The 22,166-nt window shown below is 37.6% G+C and overlaps 1 protein-coding gene and 1 long non-coding RNA gene across 13 annotated transcripts in view; one reads left to right on the top strand and one right to left on the bottom strand.

Moving 5' to 3' along the window:
- LOC135579868 (uncharacterized) overlaps nucleotides 1-20,410 on the bottom strand; it is a 29,165-nt gene extending 8,755 nt beyond the window's left edge. The window contains exon 1 of the long non-coding RNA XR_010473697.1: nucleotides 19,457-20,410. This is a non-coding gene — a long non-coding RNA (uncharacterized LOC135579868). The remainder of the gene's footprint in view (nucleotides 1-19,456) is intronic.
- The window catches only part of PDE1A (phosphodiesterase 1A), a 169,716-nt gene that overhangs the window by 134,274 nt on the left and 13,276 nt on the right, over nucleotides 1-22,166 (top strand). For 11 of the 12 annotated variants that reach the window (XM_065068912.1, XM_065068913.1, XM_021282556.2 and 8 more), the window contains 5 exons: nucleotides 5,713-5,814; nucleotides 5,933-6,053; nucleotides 9,881-9,962; nucleotides 11,439-11,559; nucleotides 13,654-13,838. In XM_065068912.1, the coding sequence (XP_064924984.1) occupies nucleotides 5,713-5,814; nucleotides 5,933-6,053; nucleotides 9,881-9,962; nucleotides 11,439-11,559; nucleotides 13,654-13,838 (611 nt within the window). Of the gene's footprint in view, nucleotides 1-5,712; nucleotides 5,815-5,932; nucleotides 6,054-9,880; nucleotides 9,963-11,438; nucleotides 11,560-13,653; nucleotides 13,839-20,107; nucleotides 21,034-22,166 lie in introns of those variants that run through there. The other variant, XM_021282560.2, reaches the window with a different exon arrangement.

The raw sequence follows: 22,166 nt of genomic DNA, 5'->3' as shown, positions 1-22,166 counted from the left end.
AAAGCATTAAAAAATGAATTATCTGGAAAGTCCAAAAATAATAAAGGCCCAGAAGCACTACAGAAATCTCTTGTCTTTTCTTCTTCTTCTTCTTAATTTTTGTATAATTCATTAAGAACATTTGACCAGCTGCAAGAATCAGGATCATAATTCATATGTCACAAGAACAAAATGAAGAGGTGTTAGAGATAAGACTTTCTCCATTATTAAAAAGAACACATTACTTTTGTATATCTTTGATCAATACATATAACACTTAAAATACAACTCTTCTGTGTGTTTCTGTAAACATAGTTATTATTCAGAGATCCTTTTAAAGAGGTGGACTGTGAAGCATGAGAGAGAGGTTCTGCTTCCAGGAAAGTCTACCACTGTGGGTCATGCCACCATGAATAATAAAGCTTTACTCCGCTTCATTTATATTTTCACAAAACTATAAATTTATGAAGGAATATGTGGTGTCAGATCAAATTTTGATATGGTGTATATTTACAGAATAAGAACTGTTTTACATGGTAGTTTTGTGTTATTTGACTTAGCCACGTGATCAGAACACCTCTAAATAAAGCGTTTATTCAATGTAAGTCTGCTGACCCTTTTGTTTTTCAATTAATTATTTTTCTGTAGCTACTTTAAAACACTTAATATGAAAGTATTTTTAATTTTTTTTATTTAATACAAAGTGAGAGTGAAAAAATGTGCTTTTGCATTCTCATAAAAGATTCATTCTCTGAGGATACTGACTTAGGTTTAATTATCACAGAATTTTTGTTGTAAGTTTAGTTCTGGAGAAAGATCTCTGGAAGTAATTGTAAACTTCAGCAATAGTTGTCATATACAGCTATATTTTCATTGCCACCGTGAGTCAGCCTTGCTCTGCTTGGAACTATTTTGGGCCTGATAGTTTTGGGGCTGATAGGTCTCTATGAGCCTTTTTTTGCTTGTCCTAGCTATTGAGTGTGGAGAAAGTGATTGTGCCAGTAGACAGCCATCAGAGCCTGGTATTCTGTCTTTTAAAACCATCATTGCATAGAAGTAATGATTTCCAAATCTTCAAATTTATTGCCTAGGGTGTGTTTTTTTGGAAGTGGTGGTGTTTCTTGTTGTGTCCTACCAGAGAATGCTTCCAGGTAGAAAGAGGCAGATCTTCAGTTGAATTTCAGCTCAGGACTGGACCAAGGGTGGCTTGAAGACACTTACGTGCTTCCTTAGTCCTGGCTCCTTCATCAGTGGAGACCACCATAAATGTGTATAGTTTGGGAATCCCTGCAGCAACATGCAGCTGCTCCAGCTGACAGAAATCTGGCTGCCAGCTAGTACAGTGAATCCCAGTTGTTCACTTTAGTTATGTCACTGGGTAAAACTGTGATAGGATGGAAACTTCTGTGAAGGAAAATATTTCCCAATGGAAAGAGGAGCCCATGGTTTCCAGCTGTGTGATGTTTATATATATTGCTCTGGTGGACTGCAACAGAATGAAGGGAGGAGTGTGATAAAGTCTCTTCACATTTCTGAATCACACTCTTCTGTGCACAGATTGCTTGGTCTGATCTCCCCACAGATCTTTTTTTTTTTTTTTATATTATGGACCCTTTGCTCTAACTTCTGTTGCATTTCATTTCTCCATGGTTTTGGAACCCGTGATAAACTACCATGTTCCTTTGGAAGCTGCTCAATCACAGACTAGGTGTGTTTGCACTTGCTTTTCCATTTCATCTCACTGTAACCCAATTTGGATTTCCTGGAGGATCTTCTTTTAGTTTTGTGAACTTTGTGTACAGTGGTTGCACAGATCCAGTCCACTATTATATGCAGCCAGTTTGAAGTTGGTGGAATTTGGAAATCAGAGAAAGTAGAATTTGTGGTTTCTTGTTGAGGACATTCAGTACAATTTAGAAGAGATATGTGAACTAACAAGCAACTAAATTAGGACACTCAGTTCCATGTTTTGTCACTTAGCTAGGCAATTACAGTCTGTGCTTTCAAACAAAGCAGTAACTTCCAAAGTACCAGTCTGAGAACCTGCACAACCTGTCGAAGTTTGACACTTAACTGAGAGGATCAGTCATGGAAATGATGGTTTCCTGGTATTTTTGCTAATATAAAAAAATTCCTGTTCTGTCATCAGATAGTGTTGTTCATTGGTGCAATGACAGATCTGTTAGCCACTTAAAAGAAACTCTTCAATTTTCTAATTATTACTAGAGTGAACTTCTTGGTTCTGTACTGGAATTCATGCTGTTAGACTAACAGTTTTGAAATTTGCACTGAATCAAATTGGCAGCAAATTGAAATGATAATTTGTTCAACTTTTTAATGTACTTCCTGGCACTGATTATTTTCTTGACTAATGTCAGATCTGTTTTCTGGAGTTGTAGCAGTTCAATTTAAAAAAAAAAAAATAATAATACCCCAGCCTATTTAAACTGTGGTTCATCCAATTATTTCAGCAAGATGAAGCAAAATGGCTGAGAATGACTTTATAGTATTACATTTTCTTTTCTACATGTTAACATTAATAAGATAAATGCACTAATAAGCTGCCAGCTTCAGTTAAGGTTAAAACATAGGGTTTGGGTCTGAGCAGGGAAACACTGCCAACATTCTGATGAGGATGTCCTTTGTGGATAACACACGTGACATTCATAGTCTTTTCTCACCCTTTTCTTGATTCTGAAAATATATTTCAGTCTTCCATATTGTCTTGTTTCTCTCACTTAGCTTCCCTAATAAACTAAAGAGGGATCACTTTTTGTCCCCCTTTCTCCTTTGATTTACCAGGCTTTTCATGTTCTAGTATCCCATGTGTTACATCAACTGCTATAGGTGGTCAGGTGTTATTAATGTCTCAAATGATTCCAGTTGGAGGCAAATGTTGATATGTTACCTGACTATACACAAAAGACTAAAAACCAATATGCATTATATACAATGCATAGTGAGCAGATTTTCTTTCACAACTTCCTTTGGAAGTCTTCTGTCTGAGGAAAGCAGGATTGCTATAATTTGCAAGATGAATGTTATGTCTTCAGTTCCCAACTTGCTTTTGCTCATTTTAGCCTGTTCCTTCATTTTTTCATTAGTTTCCTGCTGACTAAATGTCTTTGTCATGGACAAATACAGGTAAAGCTGGTTTCTGTTTAGTGGTTGACTACTTTTCTGAGAAATTAATGTGTCACTCCTTATCTCTTGTTTATTACAGCACTATTAATGTAATTTCTTCACATCATCTTGCAACTATTTTTTACAGTATCCTATCCATAGGACATATTGATATAGGAGGGCTGAGAAAGGATGACAGCACATGGAATGACAGTTTACTTCAGAAAAGTGGAGATTATATACTCAAAACCAGTAATCTTCCAATTGTGGATCTCAAAAATCCACCTGTATATTGTTACTGCTTCCTGTCATGGAACTAAAGATGGCAGTGCCTGTGAACCTTTTTGCTGTTGTATCATGAGCGGTGCTGACCATATTGTCCTGATGCCCATAGCTGTGGACTGCTTAATTAAGTGGGCAGAGATTCCTGCCCCAAGTTACCTGTGGAACCAGCTGAGGTCTCCTTCAATATGGAAGCTGAGAGGGTCTTTTTTTCCTGATAAATGTTTTGAGAATGGTTGAAGTCCAAGAAGAATCTTCTGTACAATGGTAGTAGACTGAGCATTCATAGATTTCATAAAGCTTTACTTAATGTTTCCCCATCAGCTCTGAATTTTCCATCTCTCTATTGAGGATGGATGGGGATGCATGCAGGGAACAACCACAGGCCATAGGTGGAGAGCCTCTCCTTTGCTGTTAAGCAGCTTTTTTTGTGGCCTGAAATCTTCAAAAGTGTGTGAGGAGGACAGTGTTTGATCCTTGTTCAGGTGAGGAGGTTAGAATTAGGGTTTCACAGTATCACAGTATGTTTAGGATTGGAAGGGACCTCAAAAGATCATCTAGTCCAATCCCCCTGCTGGAGCAGGAACGCCTAAGTGAGGTCACACAGGAACATGTTCAGGCGGGTTTTGAATGTCTCCAGAGAAGGAGACTCCACAACCTCCCTGGGCAGCCTGTTCCAGTGTCTGTCACCCTTACTGAGAAGAAGTTTTTTCTCAAATTTAAGTGGAAGTGGTTTGTCTCCTGCCATCACAGTGTGAAGCAGAATTTTGCTTTTCTGTGTGTTTGTGTAATAGAGGGGGGCTTATTTATGATTACTCTTAAAAGTTCAGACATGAAAAGTTCCTAGGAAAATCTCCCATAGAAAGGGAAAGTGATAATTATTTCAGTCTTACAAACAACAGGGTTTAACAATGCAAAGCCCTCAGTTTTCATGTAGTGTTAGCTGTTGTGTTTTTTTTTTTTTTTTTTTTTTAATGTGTTTGGCCGTGTTTGAAGGGTACAGTTTCAAAGCAATGTGGAGGAGGAACAGTTGGGATGCAAATTAATTAGTATCTTATTATAAGGTCAGATAAGGTAAGGCATTTTCTAAACACAAGTTGCTATGGCTGCGTATTTTTGAGTAGAAGTAAGAAGACTGAGTCTTTATCCAGTTACATCAAAGCAAATCAGGGATAAATACACAAAAATCAATGAGGAGTATCAGCTTAAATATGCAATTAATTTGGTGCAAAAGCAGTCTTGATAGTTTTTATAACAAACTATTCTAACAGTCTTAAAGAAAACTGCAATTTACCTCTTAAAAACATAGTCCTTTTAAAAAAATGCATTAAGTAAATCAAAGATATGAATGCAATATGAAAGATCAGTGAGAATGAATAAAGTGGGATTCTACTGTTGTAGTTGATACTTGGACATCCTTAAGATTCAGAGTGTGCTCATGAAGATATATGCTACGTAATCGAAGATTTTATGTGGTGAATTGTCCCCAATATAAATAAAAGCAACACTCTCGCACATAAATCCTCCTAGGCTATTTGAAAGTATGTAAATGAAGACTCAGGAGACTGCTACATTGTCTATATACAGTCCTTCTACATTGAGGAAATAGAATTTTCCAAATCAGTAATTATTGTTGACAAAATTAACGTACTTTCATATACAATGAGAATTAATATGCTGTCTTACATGATTCATGTTTTACTCTTTTCATATTCACTTAAGAGAAAGCTGATGGACAAGCCAAGACCTCTGACCATAATACCAAGATATAGATAAACTATAAACCCTGAACTTGTTCTGATTCATGAAACAGGGATTTTTGACATGAAGGGCGGTTTGTGATAATGTAAATGTATTGGTGTAATGTTGATGTGTTTCAGATGTAATATCTCTTGCTCTTCTGGGTGTTTCCACAGCCTTCTTCCTAGGTTTAGTGTTATGCCTGAACTGCACTAATGTGGGGGTGGTAAGCACAGAGACCGACTGGTTTTTTGAATGCTCTACTGGTGGAAAAATAAGGAAAGGCTCATAATGGGTGAACAGAACTGCATGTAATTTTAGTTTATACACTTGAAAAGAGGAGTTACCAAACAGTGTGACTCTGAAATAATTATTGCTGAGTGCATTTTTTGAAGTACATTGCTTTCACAGAATCCCTTTAGGATACAATGTTCCAGTTGTTAATAACTTATTTAAATGCTTTTAAAAACATAATAAAACCCATGATGTTGTCTAAAAGGTTATAAATTAACAAGCACTACTTAAACAATGTACCATACATAAAATAAATGCATTCTAATCAGTCATTTTGCTTTTAATTATTCTTAGGGAGTTGCGTAGCTTGGTCATTGAGATGGTCTTGTCTACAGATATGTCGGGTCATTTTCAACAGATTAAAACTATGCGACACACTCTACAGCAGACAGAGGGGTAGGTTATTTTCCATTCTATTCATTGTCTATAGTCTTTCAATGAGTTCATGTACAAGAAAGAATTTAAATAGTTGCCTTTGTTTTGAGATAATTGGAGCATGTCCTTGAATTGACAGGGTAGACAAAGCCAAAGCCATGTCTTTGATTCTACATGCAGCAGACATAAGCCATCCAGCAAAATCCTGGGAGCTGCACTACCGGTGGACCATGGCACTGATGGAAGAATTTTTTCGACAGGTGCCATTTTTAAAATCTTTTAATAAATCTAGTTCCATAAGCAATAGTTACACAATTAAATCTTTCATAAGTCTACCAGCAAGGATGCTGTTGGCTGTGATTGACAAGCATTGTTAGTAGTATATATTCTTTATTCTTCAACCATACCACTGACATTAATTCAACTTTTATGTGCATGAATAAGATGAAATGGTTATAGCTCTATATCTATTTCAGCTGATACCAGGATTCTGAGTGTTATAGCATTTTTTAATTTCAATGATAATGTAACTTGTCAAGTTGTTTTCATTCTGTAGAGAGAGATTTATATATGCTTCAAGCTAAAAAGTAGCACCAGCAGAATAGTATGAGGGGCTTCAAAATAGGAAGAATTCATGTTCATCAAAGAAGGCAAACAGTTGTCTCCATTTCACATTTTAGAAAGCCCTTGTATTTCTTTTCTTTGCCAGTGCTTGCCATGTATATGCCACATAGATCTGCAGGTGTTGCTTTCTTACCAGCTTGACCTGAAGCCAGAGGTTAGACAGAATCATCCTGTTAACACTATGGCCATATGTCCTAAAACAAAAATGAAGACGCACCTTTCTGAAAGTATTTTTTTTCATTTTTGTAAGATACCGAATTCAAAGAGAAAGCCCAGTAGGTGCTGGTGTCACTTCTGCCATTTTTTTTACTCGCCTCAGCAGGTGCAAAATCCGATTTCTCCCAAGGGGGAATAATCTCCCTACAATGAATATTTGTGACCATACACATTTTTAACGTAACAGTTACTAAAGTACAAATGATAACCAAAATCAAGTTTAGGTATTACACTGTTTCTACAGCTATACACAGGTTTTAAAAATGGTTAACCCAGATAACAGAACAGTGTATGTGTTGTTCATCTTGATTTTCATTATTTTGCTGTATGATGACATTTTCAAATCAGGTGGGTCACACTGGAAAAGGGTCGGAGAATAAAAAGGTCAGTATGTTAAACCATGCGGTTGTTAGGCCCATCTGCTCTAGAAGGTTCTTGCTCAGTACTTAGAAGTTCTTTATATCATTTCACAGTAGGAAAACAGACTGGAGAACTGTTGCCTTAATCTAAATAATGAATGGACTAAGTTTTGTGGAAATATTGTATAGAGTCATGAATTTGTATCTGCTTCTGTAAATGGAAATTATTAGGAAAAAGGAGGAGCAGATTACTCCAGATATATATTACTTGAAAAGGTCAGAAATTACCAACTGTGAAAACATTTTAGACACAGAGGGACAGACTAGGCAGAGCCCCTGGGACAGTGAGGCAATGTGTCCAGTCAAGTGGATGTAGAATTAGCAACGAACAGTCCCACATTCGTCATTGAGTACATAGGATTGGCTAATGTTTTAGTTATTCCTTTATCCTTTCATTAGAAGAAGTAACTGGATCCCAAATAAGCTGCTCAAAGACTTGAGAAGGCATTTAACAATAGGATCAAATCACCATGTATGTATTTCTGCAACTCAGCAGTAAATCATGTGAAAGTCTCTCAGGCTTTAGAGGAGTGTGCAAGGAACCAAATCTCTCTTTATGCATACTACTAAGAACAGTCTGTATGGCAGTTCCAACACATTTGAAGTGTGATGAAGTAACTGTACATATATAAATGTACTGAGCAGGGCAGACACAGTAGGTCTCTTGCTTCCTAGATGCACTGTTTTGGTTGTGCATCCTCTGGTCTGTTGATCAGTGTGTGTGTGGTGGAAATCTCTGGGATTTCCAAATCTGTGTTAGCCAACATGAAGTAGTTCAGATGCATACAACCCCCCCTAATTCCTTCTCCACTTTAAAAATAGTAATTCAACTGTTTCTACTTCCTTAGATGAAAAAGCAGCAGAGCCTGAAACTGCTGATCCAAAACCAATGCTTTAACAGGCATCTTTCAAAGTAAGCAAGTACCAGCACAACATGAACATTCACCTACACAAAAAACTTTGTTAACTGCAGCTAATGGTTAAAATACGTGCCAGTGTTAACTTCAGGGGAAAAGCCAAACAATGCTTTAAGTTTAAAAGCAACAATTACAGGAAGTGTGTTATAATGCCAAGGAAAATCTGAGCTACTTATTTAAAATAAAAATACACTCATCCATCTCAAAACCTTAAAAATAAAGAAATACATAGCTCAAGTCACTCAAACAATTATCAGAGCTCCTATAGCATTCTACTCTCAGTCTGAATAGGTCCAAAAGCACAAAAAACCAAATTGTCCAGTGAGTTCAGCACCTGGGCAAAGAGGTTTTTTTACTGCTTTGAGATTTGTCTTGATTTTAAATCTTTAGAAATATTAATGATAAATTTAACTGTAAATTCTGTGTCTATTATTACAATTTACAATAGACTTAGTCTTATATGACATTTAAGTATTAATTATGTATTGTATTACTTATGTATTATATTAATTGCAAAATAATTCATAATTGGCTTAAAGACCTACTTGAAAACATTAAAAAAATTCAAACAAATTCTTTGCTAGTGTGGAATTTTCTCATTTTAAATACCTAGTTAATAGAAGACTGCAAATTTAATATTTCTTTAGAAATTCTGTATTCAACAATGGCTGAAATTGTTAGAACTACCCCAGTTTATATTATATCACAATTTGGCTTCAGCATTTACCTGGAGGCACCACTAGCAGTGCTCCTAGTAGGATATGTTCATGTGTTCTTTTACATGCTGCATGCAAATTACGAACCCTTAGGCACAGAATTTAAAGGCCACAGTGATAAAACTCTCCACTTCTACATGAAACACAATCTGCAAGCTATATCTGTTCCTGTGGCTGAAATGGTTTTATTGGTATTACAGTTCTAAACTTTTCACAAATCTAGTTCAATGATATATGATAAAACGTTTAAGGAAGGTCAATACTGTCCCCTTTGTCCATCAGCCTCTGATGAGATCTTTGGGAATATAGTATGTTCATGTACAGCTCCCCACTGATATCCATGAATAATGTAATACGTAGAGTCATTTTACTTAAAAGACTAACTTTTCCTATATCTAGAATGTCACTGCATCTAGGGGCCAAGTTTGTCCAGCAACACAAATTATAACCTTCTTTGAAAGATGTCTCTTCAGGTTTTTTTGTGCCACTAGACTTTCTTTTTGAGTTATTTCAAGTCAGTTTGTCTACCATGCTGAAAACTGAGATAATAGCCCCCTGTCTGTCAAAACTGTTATGACAAAAACCCCCTCTTTTAATGTATTAGGTGTTGAACTATTTTCAGAATTAGGTTGTACAAATTTGTAATGAAATTGAGCTTCTGCTTTTTTATGGCTACAGTAGCAGAGAGACATGCCTGCTAGTGAGAATCAGTTCAGGTCAGATCATGCCCTTGACCCGTGTAAATCCACTGAAGGACTCTTACATGTTGGATAAACAAATGTGATAGAAGGAAACAATTAGCATTTGCCATGCTATTGCAATCATGTCTAAATATCTCCAATCCCATTACGTCTGGGATCAGCAGAACTCAACTGTGAATACTGGAGGATTTCATACATGTTAAATCTCATTGGCAGATGCCTTGCTCTTGAGGATAACTTGCTTGCAATAAGTTCCTTTACATAAAAATTGTCAAATGTAAGTTAGAATTTTGACTTCCATTTTTCCCTAAAATTTGAAGATGAATAATGAGGTGGGTGGTTTTGTTTGTTTTCCTCCTGTGGCTTTTTTTTTGTTTAGGAATATAAGTGAATAAATTAATCAGTTGAATAAATACTAAGAATATTCAGATTCCTTTGTCTTTCTGTCTCTCTATTAAATATGTGCTTATAATATTGAATGTTGTTGTTTGCAGGGAGACAAGGAGGCTGCTTTAGGTCTTCAGTTTTCTCCACTCTGTGACCGCAAGTCTACTTTGGTAGCTCAGTCCCAAATAGGTAATGTCAAGTTTTTTTTTCTTTTTCTTGTATATGTAGGAACATGTAAAATCATGTGGGCATTTCTTATACCCATTTTGAGTTTTAGATGTTCCAAATACCATCGTGTAGAAGGCATTTCTTTGCACCTATCTGTTCACACAACTCCTATGCTCTTACAGCAGAAATGCTGGTCTCAAAAGAACATGAAGTAATTTCAGCATATGTGGTGCCAAGGAGGGACAGGAGAGGGATTAACCGAAGTATGGGACATAAGCCCAACTTTTACTGTACATGCTTTAGAATTTGGTAGATCATGTCCTCAGACAGATTGACTCTTGGTCAAGTCACATGTCTGTCTCTACCACAATCTGAAAGCCTTGTATCGTTTCGTAGATGCATCTCAAAGCTAATTCATACATCAGATCTCTGCACTGCAGAGATTGTCAGTGTGGGAGGGTCAAACTACAAAGGGTCAAGCCTCCATGTGTTGACAAGGACCACTGCATTCTCTTCCTGTCAATCCTAATTGCATTTTGGTCAGCTGCAGCCAAACTTTATCTTTCTGCTTTTAGAAATGTGGGTCTAAGTTCTCTCTATCCCTGTTTCCATCAGCAGAAATAAGGAAATAAAATTATGTGAGTGAACACAATACTCAGGGAGAGATTCTACAGCTGACTGTGTTGTCCTTGAACTGAAGCATGTCTTCCTGTCTGACCTTGTCATTGAAAATGTCCTTTATTCCATTTCACTGGGACTTGAAAGGCACTGTGCTTGAGCATCATGCCTACTGCAGGAGGGAAACTGGGTCCTAGGCTGAAGCACTGTTGCTCACCTCTGTGCTGTGTTGCATGGTTAGAGCATGAAGACATATGGAAATCCATTGCTAGCTCATGTTTTAGCATTTTTTTTCCCTGTTAAGTGCTCCGCAGGGAATAATGCTTCATTCTTTCACTGTGTCATTCCATACCTTGATGAGCACTTTAAAATGTAAAAGGCATTGTTCAGAGCTGACATCTCCGAACTGTGGGATGAATGCTGTCTCCTAAGGATATTACTTGTTCTCTTCACTGATTTGACAGAATACTCCTACGCAACGTGAAATAACACTTTACCTCCACAGAATAATAAACAGCACTTTGAAATATTAACTCCTTTGAAAGAAGATCTGAATGGTAAAAGAGACAGCATGACTTCTAGCCCCTTGGCTTCCCTTCTATTCAGTAATTAATATTCATTTCAAATGGTAGGTGTGTTCTGCAGTGCATAAAATTTACAAGAAAAAGCAATGAAAAGCTATAATTATTAATATCTAGTTATATCTATAAAGCTTCAGGTGTTTTTGTTTCCAGTTGTGCTTTTTTTCCTCAAGATTATACTAGTGGTATCGAGTATATTGAATCAGGACTACAGTCAGAAAATCAGCCTGATATATAGTATTTAGATTTGAGAGCTCTGGAAATGGAAAACCTGATTTTCTCTCTTTTTCTTCTTTAGGTTTCATTGATTTCATAGTAGAACCAACATTTTCTCTTCTTACGGACTCAATGGAGAAAATTGTTATGCCTCTTATAGAGGAAGCATCAAAATCTGAAAGTCCTGCATTTGGGACATCCAGGTATGAATACACTGTTTAGTTATTGAACTAACATAAACTAACATAATGGTGTCATTCTTTGAATTATCACAATTGTTTTAACGGTTGGAAAAGTAACAGAAATAGCTGTGTGGTATTGCCACCATGTGGTACTGTGTTGTATTTGCAATAAGCTATTACTCCAATGACTGTGAACCATCGTGCACATAAAAAGTCAAAACCACAGTAACGAGTAGAATACACACATGTAAAATATAAAGTTGATTTTCTACAGCATATCTAATAACATTTTTTTTCCTTTGACTATAATCTTTCCAATAGATTATTGAGGTACCTACTTCTCTTGAGCTATTTTCAGTATAATTTTAATTGACAGTACCAAAAGTTATTATTTCTTTCCGAGAGACAATTGGAAGTGGAGGTGGGGAAGGTGGTTTCGGGGTTTTTTTTTCTGTTTTTTATTATTCTGTCGGTCACTTTCCTTCTTCACCTTTCTGTTTTAATAATATTTGCTATATGCACTTGAGCCAAAATTGATTCCATTTATATTCTGCTTGAGAGATCCAAGTACAGTATGAGATGCAGCGAGGGTTTACCCATCCAGCTCTTGTTTTTTGCTTCATAGAAGTTGTCTGTGAAACAAACGTCCTATAACAGACAGTGTTATCTGAGTGACTCTATGCTGAAAGCATTGTTCAATAATAAGATGCTGCTTTTACAAATATTACCTCTGTTACCACATTTTAAAAAATTTTAAACTTGTAATTTCAGTTTTCACTGAGGCTACTAATATGATAATTCTGCAGGGCAGTTTTTCATTTGCTGTGAATTAGTTAGATTTTAATAGCAAAAGGATTACTATAATTCTTTCTGATAATGAGTTTACATGTATTTTGGTTAATAGAAGTAAGGAGAAATTACTAGAAGTATGTATTTAGGATAGTGTTCTTAGTGTTGTGGAACAATGCTAAACTAAGACATTATTGATAACATACTTGTTTACCTACTCCTTCACAAACGAGTGATTAGCAGCTGCAAATGATTAGTAGCTCTAGGCTTCATTTTTGTCTGATGTTCACAGCTGAGTGTTAGATGAACAGAAGTTTATGATCCAGCAAAGCTTCCTCATGTGTGGTAGAGGATAAAGGCATTTTTTCTTAGTATAGAATCAAAAGCTACACTTAGGAAGAGACTGGAGAGCCCATAGTATGATACAGAACTGTCTGAACCAGCAGAGTTGCACAGACACTACTGGATGGACGCCAAGAGTGTATGGAGCACCCAGAGACTGCAGTTAACTCTTCTCATGCAGTTCTCACTGATAAGTTCACTCCAACTCTATTTTCTGATTCATGGAAATTCATTTGCATGCATATGAACATCTGTCTGTGGTACCAATGAGATAAACTATGCAGCATAATTGAGTAAACAAAACCTGCTATGATGTGATCACTTCTACAAGGCTAGAAATAGGTCTGAATTTTTAATCCTAAGAAAAAAAGAGAGTTAATAATTTTTTCCCCCACCTCTACATGTATCTGCATATCCAAATACAAATAATCAATTTGACTTCTACCTTCCCTTTAATGTCAGGTAGCTGCAGTACCTCTTAAGCAGTTTTTAAAGCCTCTGTATTAAATTCTTCTTTGACTACACATGAAGGCATGTACCTCCAAGAGAATTTTCAACAGAAGCTAAACCTACTTACCTGTCATATACTTTCATGTTTTGCTTCTTTTAAATGGGTCAACAAATAACAGTCAGATACCTTTCCTGTGAGCCCCAAAGATACCATTCACAGTTCAAAAACACAGCTAAGAGGCTGCTCCAAAATGGCTACATGAACATTCTTTCAAGAACTAACTTACAAGTAATATATTTTCAGCTGTCACATTTTTTCAACTATTCCTTGGAAAAAAAGGTCAGTAAGAATTGGTCCCATGTTACAGCTTTATGAGTTGAAGAAATGTCTTATATCTTAGACACGGTTTGGTGAAAAATATTACTTTGAGTTAGTGATTGCATGTACATTATAAGAAATTTTATTCCAATTAACTGTGTATTATTAAAATTGCCCAACTGTGTTCACAATTTAGTTTTTTTTCCCTTCTGCAGCCAAAATAGTTTGGGAGCAGTGAGCAATGCTGAAGCACAAAGACGACCCAATTTTAAAAGTACAACTGATGGAGGGACTCACACAGAAAATTCTCTAGCAACTGTAGACCTAAAAAGCTTTAAGGACAACTTGATGAAGATCATTCAAGCAAACAAAGAAAGATGGAAAGAATTAGCAGTAGAAGGTAAGATATACTAAGGTGAAATGTTTTTGTTGGTTACTCCCTCACATCTCCCCTACTTTCATTTTTTTAAATTTCCTTTAACCTATAAAAGTATGTAGTTGTCTTGTATTCATATCTTTTATGTCATAATGTTGGTTTAGATGGTGCTGTTTTGCTCTCCCTAGAGGTATAAAGAGATGTAGGTGGTCAGGGGATGAGAGCAAATTTTACAGCCTGTGCAATAAGGCCCTCTGCTGCTCTGCTTATCTCTAGAAGTCTGATTTAGAAATGTACATTCTTGCACATTTAATCATAACTGACATCTGCTTTAAATGCCAAAATCAACAATTCAAAGTAGTATGTGATCCCACATTTCTTAAGAAATGTAAAAGTTGTACTTTGCTATTTGAAATGCTATTTTTTCCCCACTGTATGGTACAAAATTCAGTATTGCAGCCTTCTTGGGACTATTCTGTAGGCAATTATTTAAATGACTCCACAGATCTAAAGTTTTATTAGACCCAAACAAGGCAAAAAGTGACTCTTCGTTTACTGATAGATAGTTAATAAAGCCAAACCTGCATCAAGTATCTTAGTTCATATGCCATACTTGAAAATTGTCTGAGGTTACAGTTATCTGAGTGAAATGACTTGTGAAAATTGTTGAGCACATTTTATAACCTTGATCCAGGTTAAGTGAATGCCATTTGGGAATATTTTGTCCACAGTCTGTGCTGTTTCCAAGTAAACACCTGGAGTATTTCAGTATACTGCTTCACTGCTGGAACTGATCTTGCTGCACATGATCTGATACTGACGGCAGGGAATGATAGCCTGGAACCCAATGCCAGCCTTGTCTTTCATTCCATCATCCAAAGCATCTTTTTTCTCAAAAAGGTGTCAGAAGAGACAGAAAAACACTACTGAACAGTGCTACAATCTCATTTAGTGCTAAATCGCGAATGAATATTCTCATTAGAAGAATGTTAAGAACAAGCTTCTACAATCTGCTGTGACAATGACTTCAGAGTTAGGTAGAAGGGGCAACCGAGGAATAGGTTTAACTAGCATTGTCTCTTCTTCATGGGCAGCTTCATAGGATCGATTGCCTCTTTTGGTATTGTCCAACTAATAATGACTTGTCAAAAGGACAAAACTGCTAATTTGCAAATATCAGTAGGAATAGGAGATCATCAGGGTGCCCAAGACCACTTAGCTACAGCCTGCAGAAATCAAGCAACCCTACATGCAGAGTCCTTCAATACGGAAGAATGGAGAACTTGCTACCTGGAAATTTGCCATTTCCAGTTACATCTGACTAATCAGTTTGACTTTGGTACATCAGCTTTTTGGTATATTGTTTTGGAGGTGTGCAGTGCATTTCCTTTTCATTTCCAGTGCTTTGTAGTGCTCTATAAATTACCGATAGATTTAGCCCAGTTGTACTGGGCTGTTGACAGCCACTGAAAATACAAAGCTTCTTACAGCAAGAGATTTAAGAATTGTTTCTCTATACAGTCAATATTAATGTGAGGCCCAGCAAGACCCAGGAAATGCTGGACATGCTTTCTACTGTGAAAACAGAGCTGTTAATGTTCAGGACTCCATGGACTTTGTTGAGATTGTAGTGGTCCATATTCTTTTCTTCCATGCCCTTCTTTTCTTCCATCAACTTGGCTAGTGAAGTATGTCTATGTATTTCCGGAACAGAGTTATGGAATTACAGTAGAATATAAATTAAGAAAACTGATGGGTAAGTGGAAACAGCTGGTGCTGAGGCCAGAAATTGATGAAGATATCTGCTTTGTGTGGTTGTGGGTGAAACTATTTTGCAAAACCTCTGTGAGAGCAAGGAAGAGATTTCTAGAAAACTGCCTACTTGCAGCAGCATCTCCAGTTCACTGGAACAGGGCATGGAGAACTTCAGGGTGCCTGGTTGGAATCTAGAGGCACCTTGTGAATACAGCAGGTACTTTTGAGTACAGATTTATATTTTGTTAGTACACAGAGAGTAAGGTCTTTTAATAAAAACTGTGGGGGCATTATATAGGTTTTGCGAAAATTAAGATGTTTTTCATTCACTTTTTGCATGTGGGCAGTAAGGACTGCTGGAAAAGAGGCTTTCACTAGGTGAATGTGGCCCTCTATAGAGCGCTGTCTGAGGTAGCACTTACGTTCCTTGTCACATAATGGGAGAAGAAATCTTCCCCAATTGGCCCATATCAGCAGGATATGTGCTCTGAAGCTGCACCCTGCAAAGCCTGAAAATCGTTAAAAATTAAGAAATTTAATGTGCAAAATTAACATCTAGTAAAGAATGAAAAATGCTGAAATATGTCCCCTTTCCACTTGAAATTCCTTTCAGACTGCACTCAAGTTTGACTAAGCTTGTAAGTGAATAATCTGAGACCTTGAACATCAGATAATTTGTTCCATCCTGTCTGGATCTCATGTTACCTTCTCTGGCTCTATTGCTTGGTGAAAGTCATTAGATTGCTCTGGATATAAATATGAAGTTGTGTTTTATTCATATCTTAGCAGGGGCACAAACTGAGGGAAGAAATACCAGTTGTAAATCACTGCCAGGTGAACGGAGCTTTGTTATTGCTATCATTATTCCTAGCTGGATAATTTATGACAAACCACAAAGAGCTGAGTGCACAGAGAAGGCCATGTGTTTGAGGGCAGTGTGCCATGGTAGTAACCAGGCTGGCTGTTAGCGTAGATCTCCAAACACTTCCTGAGCTGACTATGACAAACAGTGCTTGTTGTTAAAAGAACCATCTGTGTTCTTGTCAGTGGGTTCTGCAGACACTAGACATTGTTCCCAGATTAGTTCACAGGATCAAGAGAAATTGCCTCTATAAATGTAGTAATACAGATGCACAGGTAATATAGAAAGGAAACTAGTGTCAACACATGTAATTTCCTGAGCGTGACTTGAGCTTGTTCCTGTTTCTCACCTTTTCAGGATAAGGCTGCTCATGTAGCCCTGGTTGGCAGGCAGTTCAGCCAGAGGTGAGTGAGGGCTGAGAAAGCTGGAAGATGCTCTGACTCCTGTGCCCAGACAGGCCAGAGCAGGAGACCAAGACAAACTGACGGTGCTGATGACAGTGCAGCTTTCCTGGAGGTGTGGCAGGCCCAGGTGCTGGTGCTGCCCCTTCCTGGAGATAGTTGCTGCTGAGACCTGATTCAGAGCAAGCAGCTTGTTCAGGGAGCAACGTGCTTTGTTTTGGAAAGGCCTGTGTTAGTAAGGAAAGCGTTTATCTACCTAGGCAGCAGTTTCAGAGTTTCCTTAACAGAAGGCTCACTAAATGGCTCCATTTTGCTAAAAAGGCCATGTCTTATATAATTGATGCAGAGCAGCTCAGTGCTTAATAGCCTAAGGGTCCTCAACCTTTTACCACTGGAGAATTAGAGAAATGTTTCTCAGGCCTTTCAGGGAATGCAGCTAACAGGGAATTACCATAATGATCAAACATCTGGGATTCTAATTTGAAAGCCTTGATGTTTAATTAATATTCCAAACCCCTAATCACCAGATAATCCGTCTTTGTTCAACTCAACACAGTGATAAAGAGACCCTTCCATCCTGTGCTATTTTCAACACATAGTGGCAATGGCTGCTGCTTTTTCCAATTGTGGTACTTGTAGCAAACAGACAGTAAAGATGCTCAGATGAGTCTGAGAGGTTGTTTTGTTGGAGAAAATGTTTGCTAAATAGATTTTAAGATCTGGAAGTTATTGTCTACTGAGAAAACTGTAAGAAACACATGACTGTTGGGAAATATTTAAATGTTATGTAAGATCCTTCATGATGCAGTTCTTAGAACAGAAAAATTGTAACAATGATTTAATATTCTAAAAATGCAATGTTTATTCCTTATCCCCACAATGCTTATCCCTTCAAGCTTATTTTGTTCAAATGTTCAAAAGGCTTACTAGTCAAGTTGGTCAGTGGTTGGCAAGCTCAGGTACCCAACAGAGTAAAAGGGTATGCACTAGTAATCATGATTACCATCTGTTCAGTAGATACCATTGTAAATAAAGTTACAGGGATAAATAAGTATCATTATCTTAACTTTACAGTTGAGCAAAAAGAGCCACAGACAGCTTAGGACATCTCAGGTCATATAATAACATGAAGGACTGCAGCATACAGTGTCCAGCTGCCAATCCAATGGGCCCACCACTGACACATGCTCATCTTCAGGATAATACAACAGCAGTTACTTGTTGCTCCCATTTTATGCTTCTGTAACTCTTCTGAAGAATTAACTGTTACAGGACCTGAATGAAGGTTGCATTATTTGTGTGGAAAGTAATCAGTGACAAACCTTGTCCTGGACACCTTCAGGCAGTGCACTGTGCTGCACGGCTCAAAGGTCTGTGGGTCTAAATGGTGACTGGACAGATCAAAATGGGATAAAAAAATGAGGCTAAATGGGGCTCTGGCACTGTCCCACTACTTAATTTTGACAGTAACAATATGGAAAAATGATAACTACTGCATCTTTGGAGTAGAGATCAGCTGGGTTTTTTTTCCTCCCCCCCACCATGGGCAGTAACTTCAAATAGCAAATGTCTTTTCTGAAAGACCTCTGGATGGTATCTTCAGGCCCCCCTCAGGCACTTTCAGTCCAGTATACTTCCAGTCACAAAACCCACAGGGTTCTGCTCCATTTTGTCTGAAAGATTTTCTCTGCAGGCTCACTAATAAGAAGGGAGTAACAGCTACTGAATTGTGAAAATCTGTGATGATCTGATAGTTACTGTGATTTAGCAGCCACTAAGAAGGACGGGTGGTAGGAGGACGTGTGTGACAGTCATGGAAACCAACTGACAGTTTGACACATGAAATCTACCTTAATGGACTGTTTTAATCTGTTGGAGAAAAATAAATTCTCTGATTTTAATTTCAATATTAAAATGTATAGCTCATAAGCAGTTTTTTATCTAATCCAGAAAGGTGTTAACAGTAGGAAAAGGAGAATTTTTCACCATGGTCTGAGGAAGTGCAATGAATGGATTGAGCTAAGAGTAGCAAGAAATGTTTTCTTTGGCAGTACCTGGTAAATCACAGACTAAGGAATGATAACTGAACCTATTAATGGAACCTGTTATATACCCCCCTGGAGTATACACCAGAGAGCTGGCCTTTCCCTGCATGCGACAAACTACATGGCTTAAACCACCTTTTCCCTCTAGTAGGCTCAGAGCAGCATATTCCTCCCTTCCCCTGTCCTGAAAGTCCCAGCATTCAAGCCCCTGGGCTGACAGCTAAACAGCAAAAGAGAAGTAAAAGGCGGAGATAGCCACCTTAGGAAACCCTAAACTCACCACAAATTATTTTAAACCAAATCTTTTAGTAGAAAGTTTTGATAGCTAATTATGCCTGTGCTATGTTCTCTATATGTCATAGTGCTGTGACATGAAGTGCCATTGGATTACATGGTTTGCAGTGGTTTTATTTCCTCCTGTATCTGTGATGCAATTTGTGTGAGCAAGTGACAGTGGAAGGAATAGGTGTCTAAATACCTCTGTGAGTTATTGCATTGTATTCTTGGGTTTGAAAATGGTAGGTTGGTTGGGAAAAATCACAGTCGTTTGGGAACTCTTGGACACGTCTTTAAACTTACTTGGGAGTCCCAGAGGCACCAGGATCAGTCTGCTAGTTTTCTGTGAAGTTTTGATACTTATTGCTGGTCTCTTCCTCTTCTCCTTAAAATGACTGATGTGAGAACATGTGTTTTAGAAAGGTGCGGTTCATTCCCATGTCATCCTGGTTTTGTTCTTTTGTCACTGCTTTGAGGAACTTCGTTTTCCAGTAGAAATGAAAGCATGCAAGCCTAGAAAACAAAGTTTGTGGTAATATCCACAGAGTTTGTAACATCCAGCAGCATTCTTCACTACTGATTCCTCAAATAATTTAATTCTTAGTGAAGATATACAACTTTCCTCTCTAATTCAGTAGTTTGCTAATTCTTAATACTTCAATGTCATTATGTCTTTCTGTAAGAGTAAGGTATTGTAGCTTATTTTCAACACACCTGATGGAAATAGTGATGTGATTCAGCAGACATTTGCTTTACTGGGGTTTAGCGCTGTGGCAGTTATTGCCTTTAGCTGATTTGAGATGTTCTACTTACACACGGCTTGTTTATTTTATCTCTCCACTCTTCTTAAGTCAGTACATGCTCAGGTGGTGCAGTTGTTGGAGACAGAAAGGTATCTTATAAGCCCTGTACTGTGAAGATAATAGTAGTTGAATGCTCTGTTTCTTATTACAGAAGCCCCAGGAAAAGCAGGTCCGCGGACATATCCAGAAGAGAAAGTACCAAAATGTACAAAAGCTTCCTCACCACTCGGTAGACCATGTCCTGAAAGTGGTGCTGCATACACAGACAGTAACATAGTGGAGCTGGTGGAAATCAGCATTGTTTTTGGTAATGCAGACTCACCAGAGCTTCTGCAGCAGCAGAGCAGCGACACTTTGGAGACAACAGATTCCTGCAGCATGGTGATAGATATTGATCCGCCTGACAGTTTCAGAGTTTCATGGACAGTTTAGTCATTTGTTGAGCTGACAGGAATTCAGCCTTCCCATTCACTCCAGGAAACAATAAAAAAATAGAACTTAAAGAACTTGCTTCAATTTTCAGAGACTTATTAAACCCCAAAGGAAAAAAAAAAGAGGTGACTTAAGGAAAGAAGAGTACTGTGAAGTTACCTTTACTAGTTAACACATTCTGTCTGGTGCAAAATTACAAAGTATCAGAATTTATCTACATTTATCAACTGTTCTGAAATTTGGCTATTGCCTTACAACTCCTGCTGGTTTTCCAAACGAAACAATGCATTATTTTGCCAACAGCCCACCCTAAACACAGTGGAAGAAAGACACCATTTCTACCATGTTTACAAATCAAATGCCATTGGTGGTGCTTGTGAAGGACAGTGATTTAAGGCTGGAGTTCAGAAACAGAAGTGCAGAGGAAAGGGATAAGATTGAGTCATCTCTAACAGACCAGTTAGGAGAAGCCATTTGTTTTACAGATGAATTTACACAAATTTTGCTGAAGAACACTTGGGTTCTTGTAAAGAAAACAACACCAAACAGCTGAAAATATGTAAACAGGCCTGGCTTCGGGCACTTTTTCCGAGTTAACACAGAGAGAGCAAACCCAGCAGCAACGGTAACACATACCCTGACTTCACTGCACTGCACAATGCACTGTTGCCTGCCTTTATCTGAATGCGTATGACAATCCTGAAGCCCTTCAGTGCCTAACTCACCCCCCCCCCCCCCCCCCCCCCCCCCCGAAAAGAGGGGAGTTTTCTAGAGGGCCAAGAAGGTTGTTTAATCTTATTCATCTATTTACTTCTAAAGGCTGCTAAGTATTTCTGTTTCATTGGAGTGACAGGACAGCAGAAATCATAGATATAAAAGTCCCATATAATACAGAGTACAATTATTAGCTGTTATGGAAAGCAAAAATCTCTGTTTTCCAGCACATATAGCATATTCCACAAGTGGCTGATGCACCATAAGAATCCAGTATTTTTCATCTTTTGGGCAGTGGATTTCATAGGGATTGAAGCTGAGTGGAGCAAAGCGAGTCAGAACATAGACTCGGATATTCAGCAGATGAGAGACGCAATATGAAGGAAAAGAGTGGGGGTCTTAATGAAAGTTGTGATATCATAATAGAGGATTTTGTACTTGAGGCTTCTCAATCTTAGTCACAACTGCCAGCCACTCCTCCTAGTTACCCTGAACAAACTCCTCCCAAGTGGACATGATACTTTTCTTCAAGTTCATTTAACTGAGAGTGACTTTGAAATTTTATCACCATGCAATGGTAATCATAGATATGACTATCAGCATAAAAAGACTAATGTTTAGCAATAGTTTTAACTGCGCAGATTTTAAAATTTCACAGCGTTTTTCATACTTAGATAATACAATCTTTTTCTCACATATTCTTTTCTAGTGACTTCTGGAATAAATAGTATCACACCAGTTTAACTACAATAGATATGACATTTAACTAGTATGTGATCAGGTGTAACTCGATGCAGAGATACTCCATTTCAAAGCTACAACCATCAGATGTGCATAGACCTGAGTTAGTTTAGCTGTGTTTTAGAACTAAAAAATTAATAGTGGGTTATGCCTATATGAATATTCCGAGACTTCTAATGTGAGAATAAAGTGGTCAGCCACCCAGTCACACCAAGAGATTTCTGAATTCTGGTTTGAGTTGTCCTAAAATACCATTCTGTGAGAAAAATACTGTCTGTTCTTACCAGCTTTCAGGTTAAAAAAGCCACCTTTTGTAGTGGCAG

Source organism: Columba livia, chromosome 7 (genome assembly GCF_036013475.1).
Source record: "Columba livia isolate bColLiv1 breed racing homer chromosome 7, bColLiv1.pat.W.v2, whole genome shotgun sequence".
Classification (NCBI taxonomy): domain Eukaryota; kingdom Metazoa; phylum Chordata; class Aves; order Columbiformes; family Columbidae; genus Columba; species Columba livia.
Note: the sequence above shows the minus strand (reverse complement) of the source record. Positions and strands in the feature narration are given on the sequence as shown.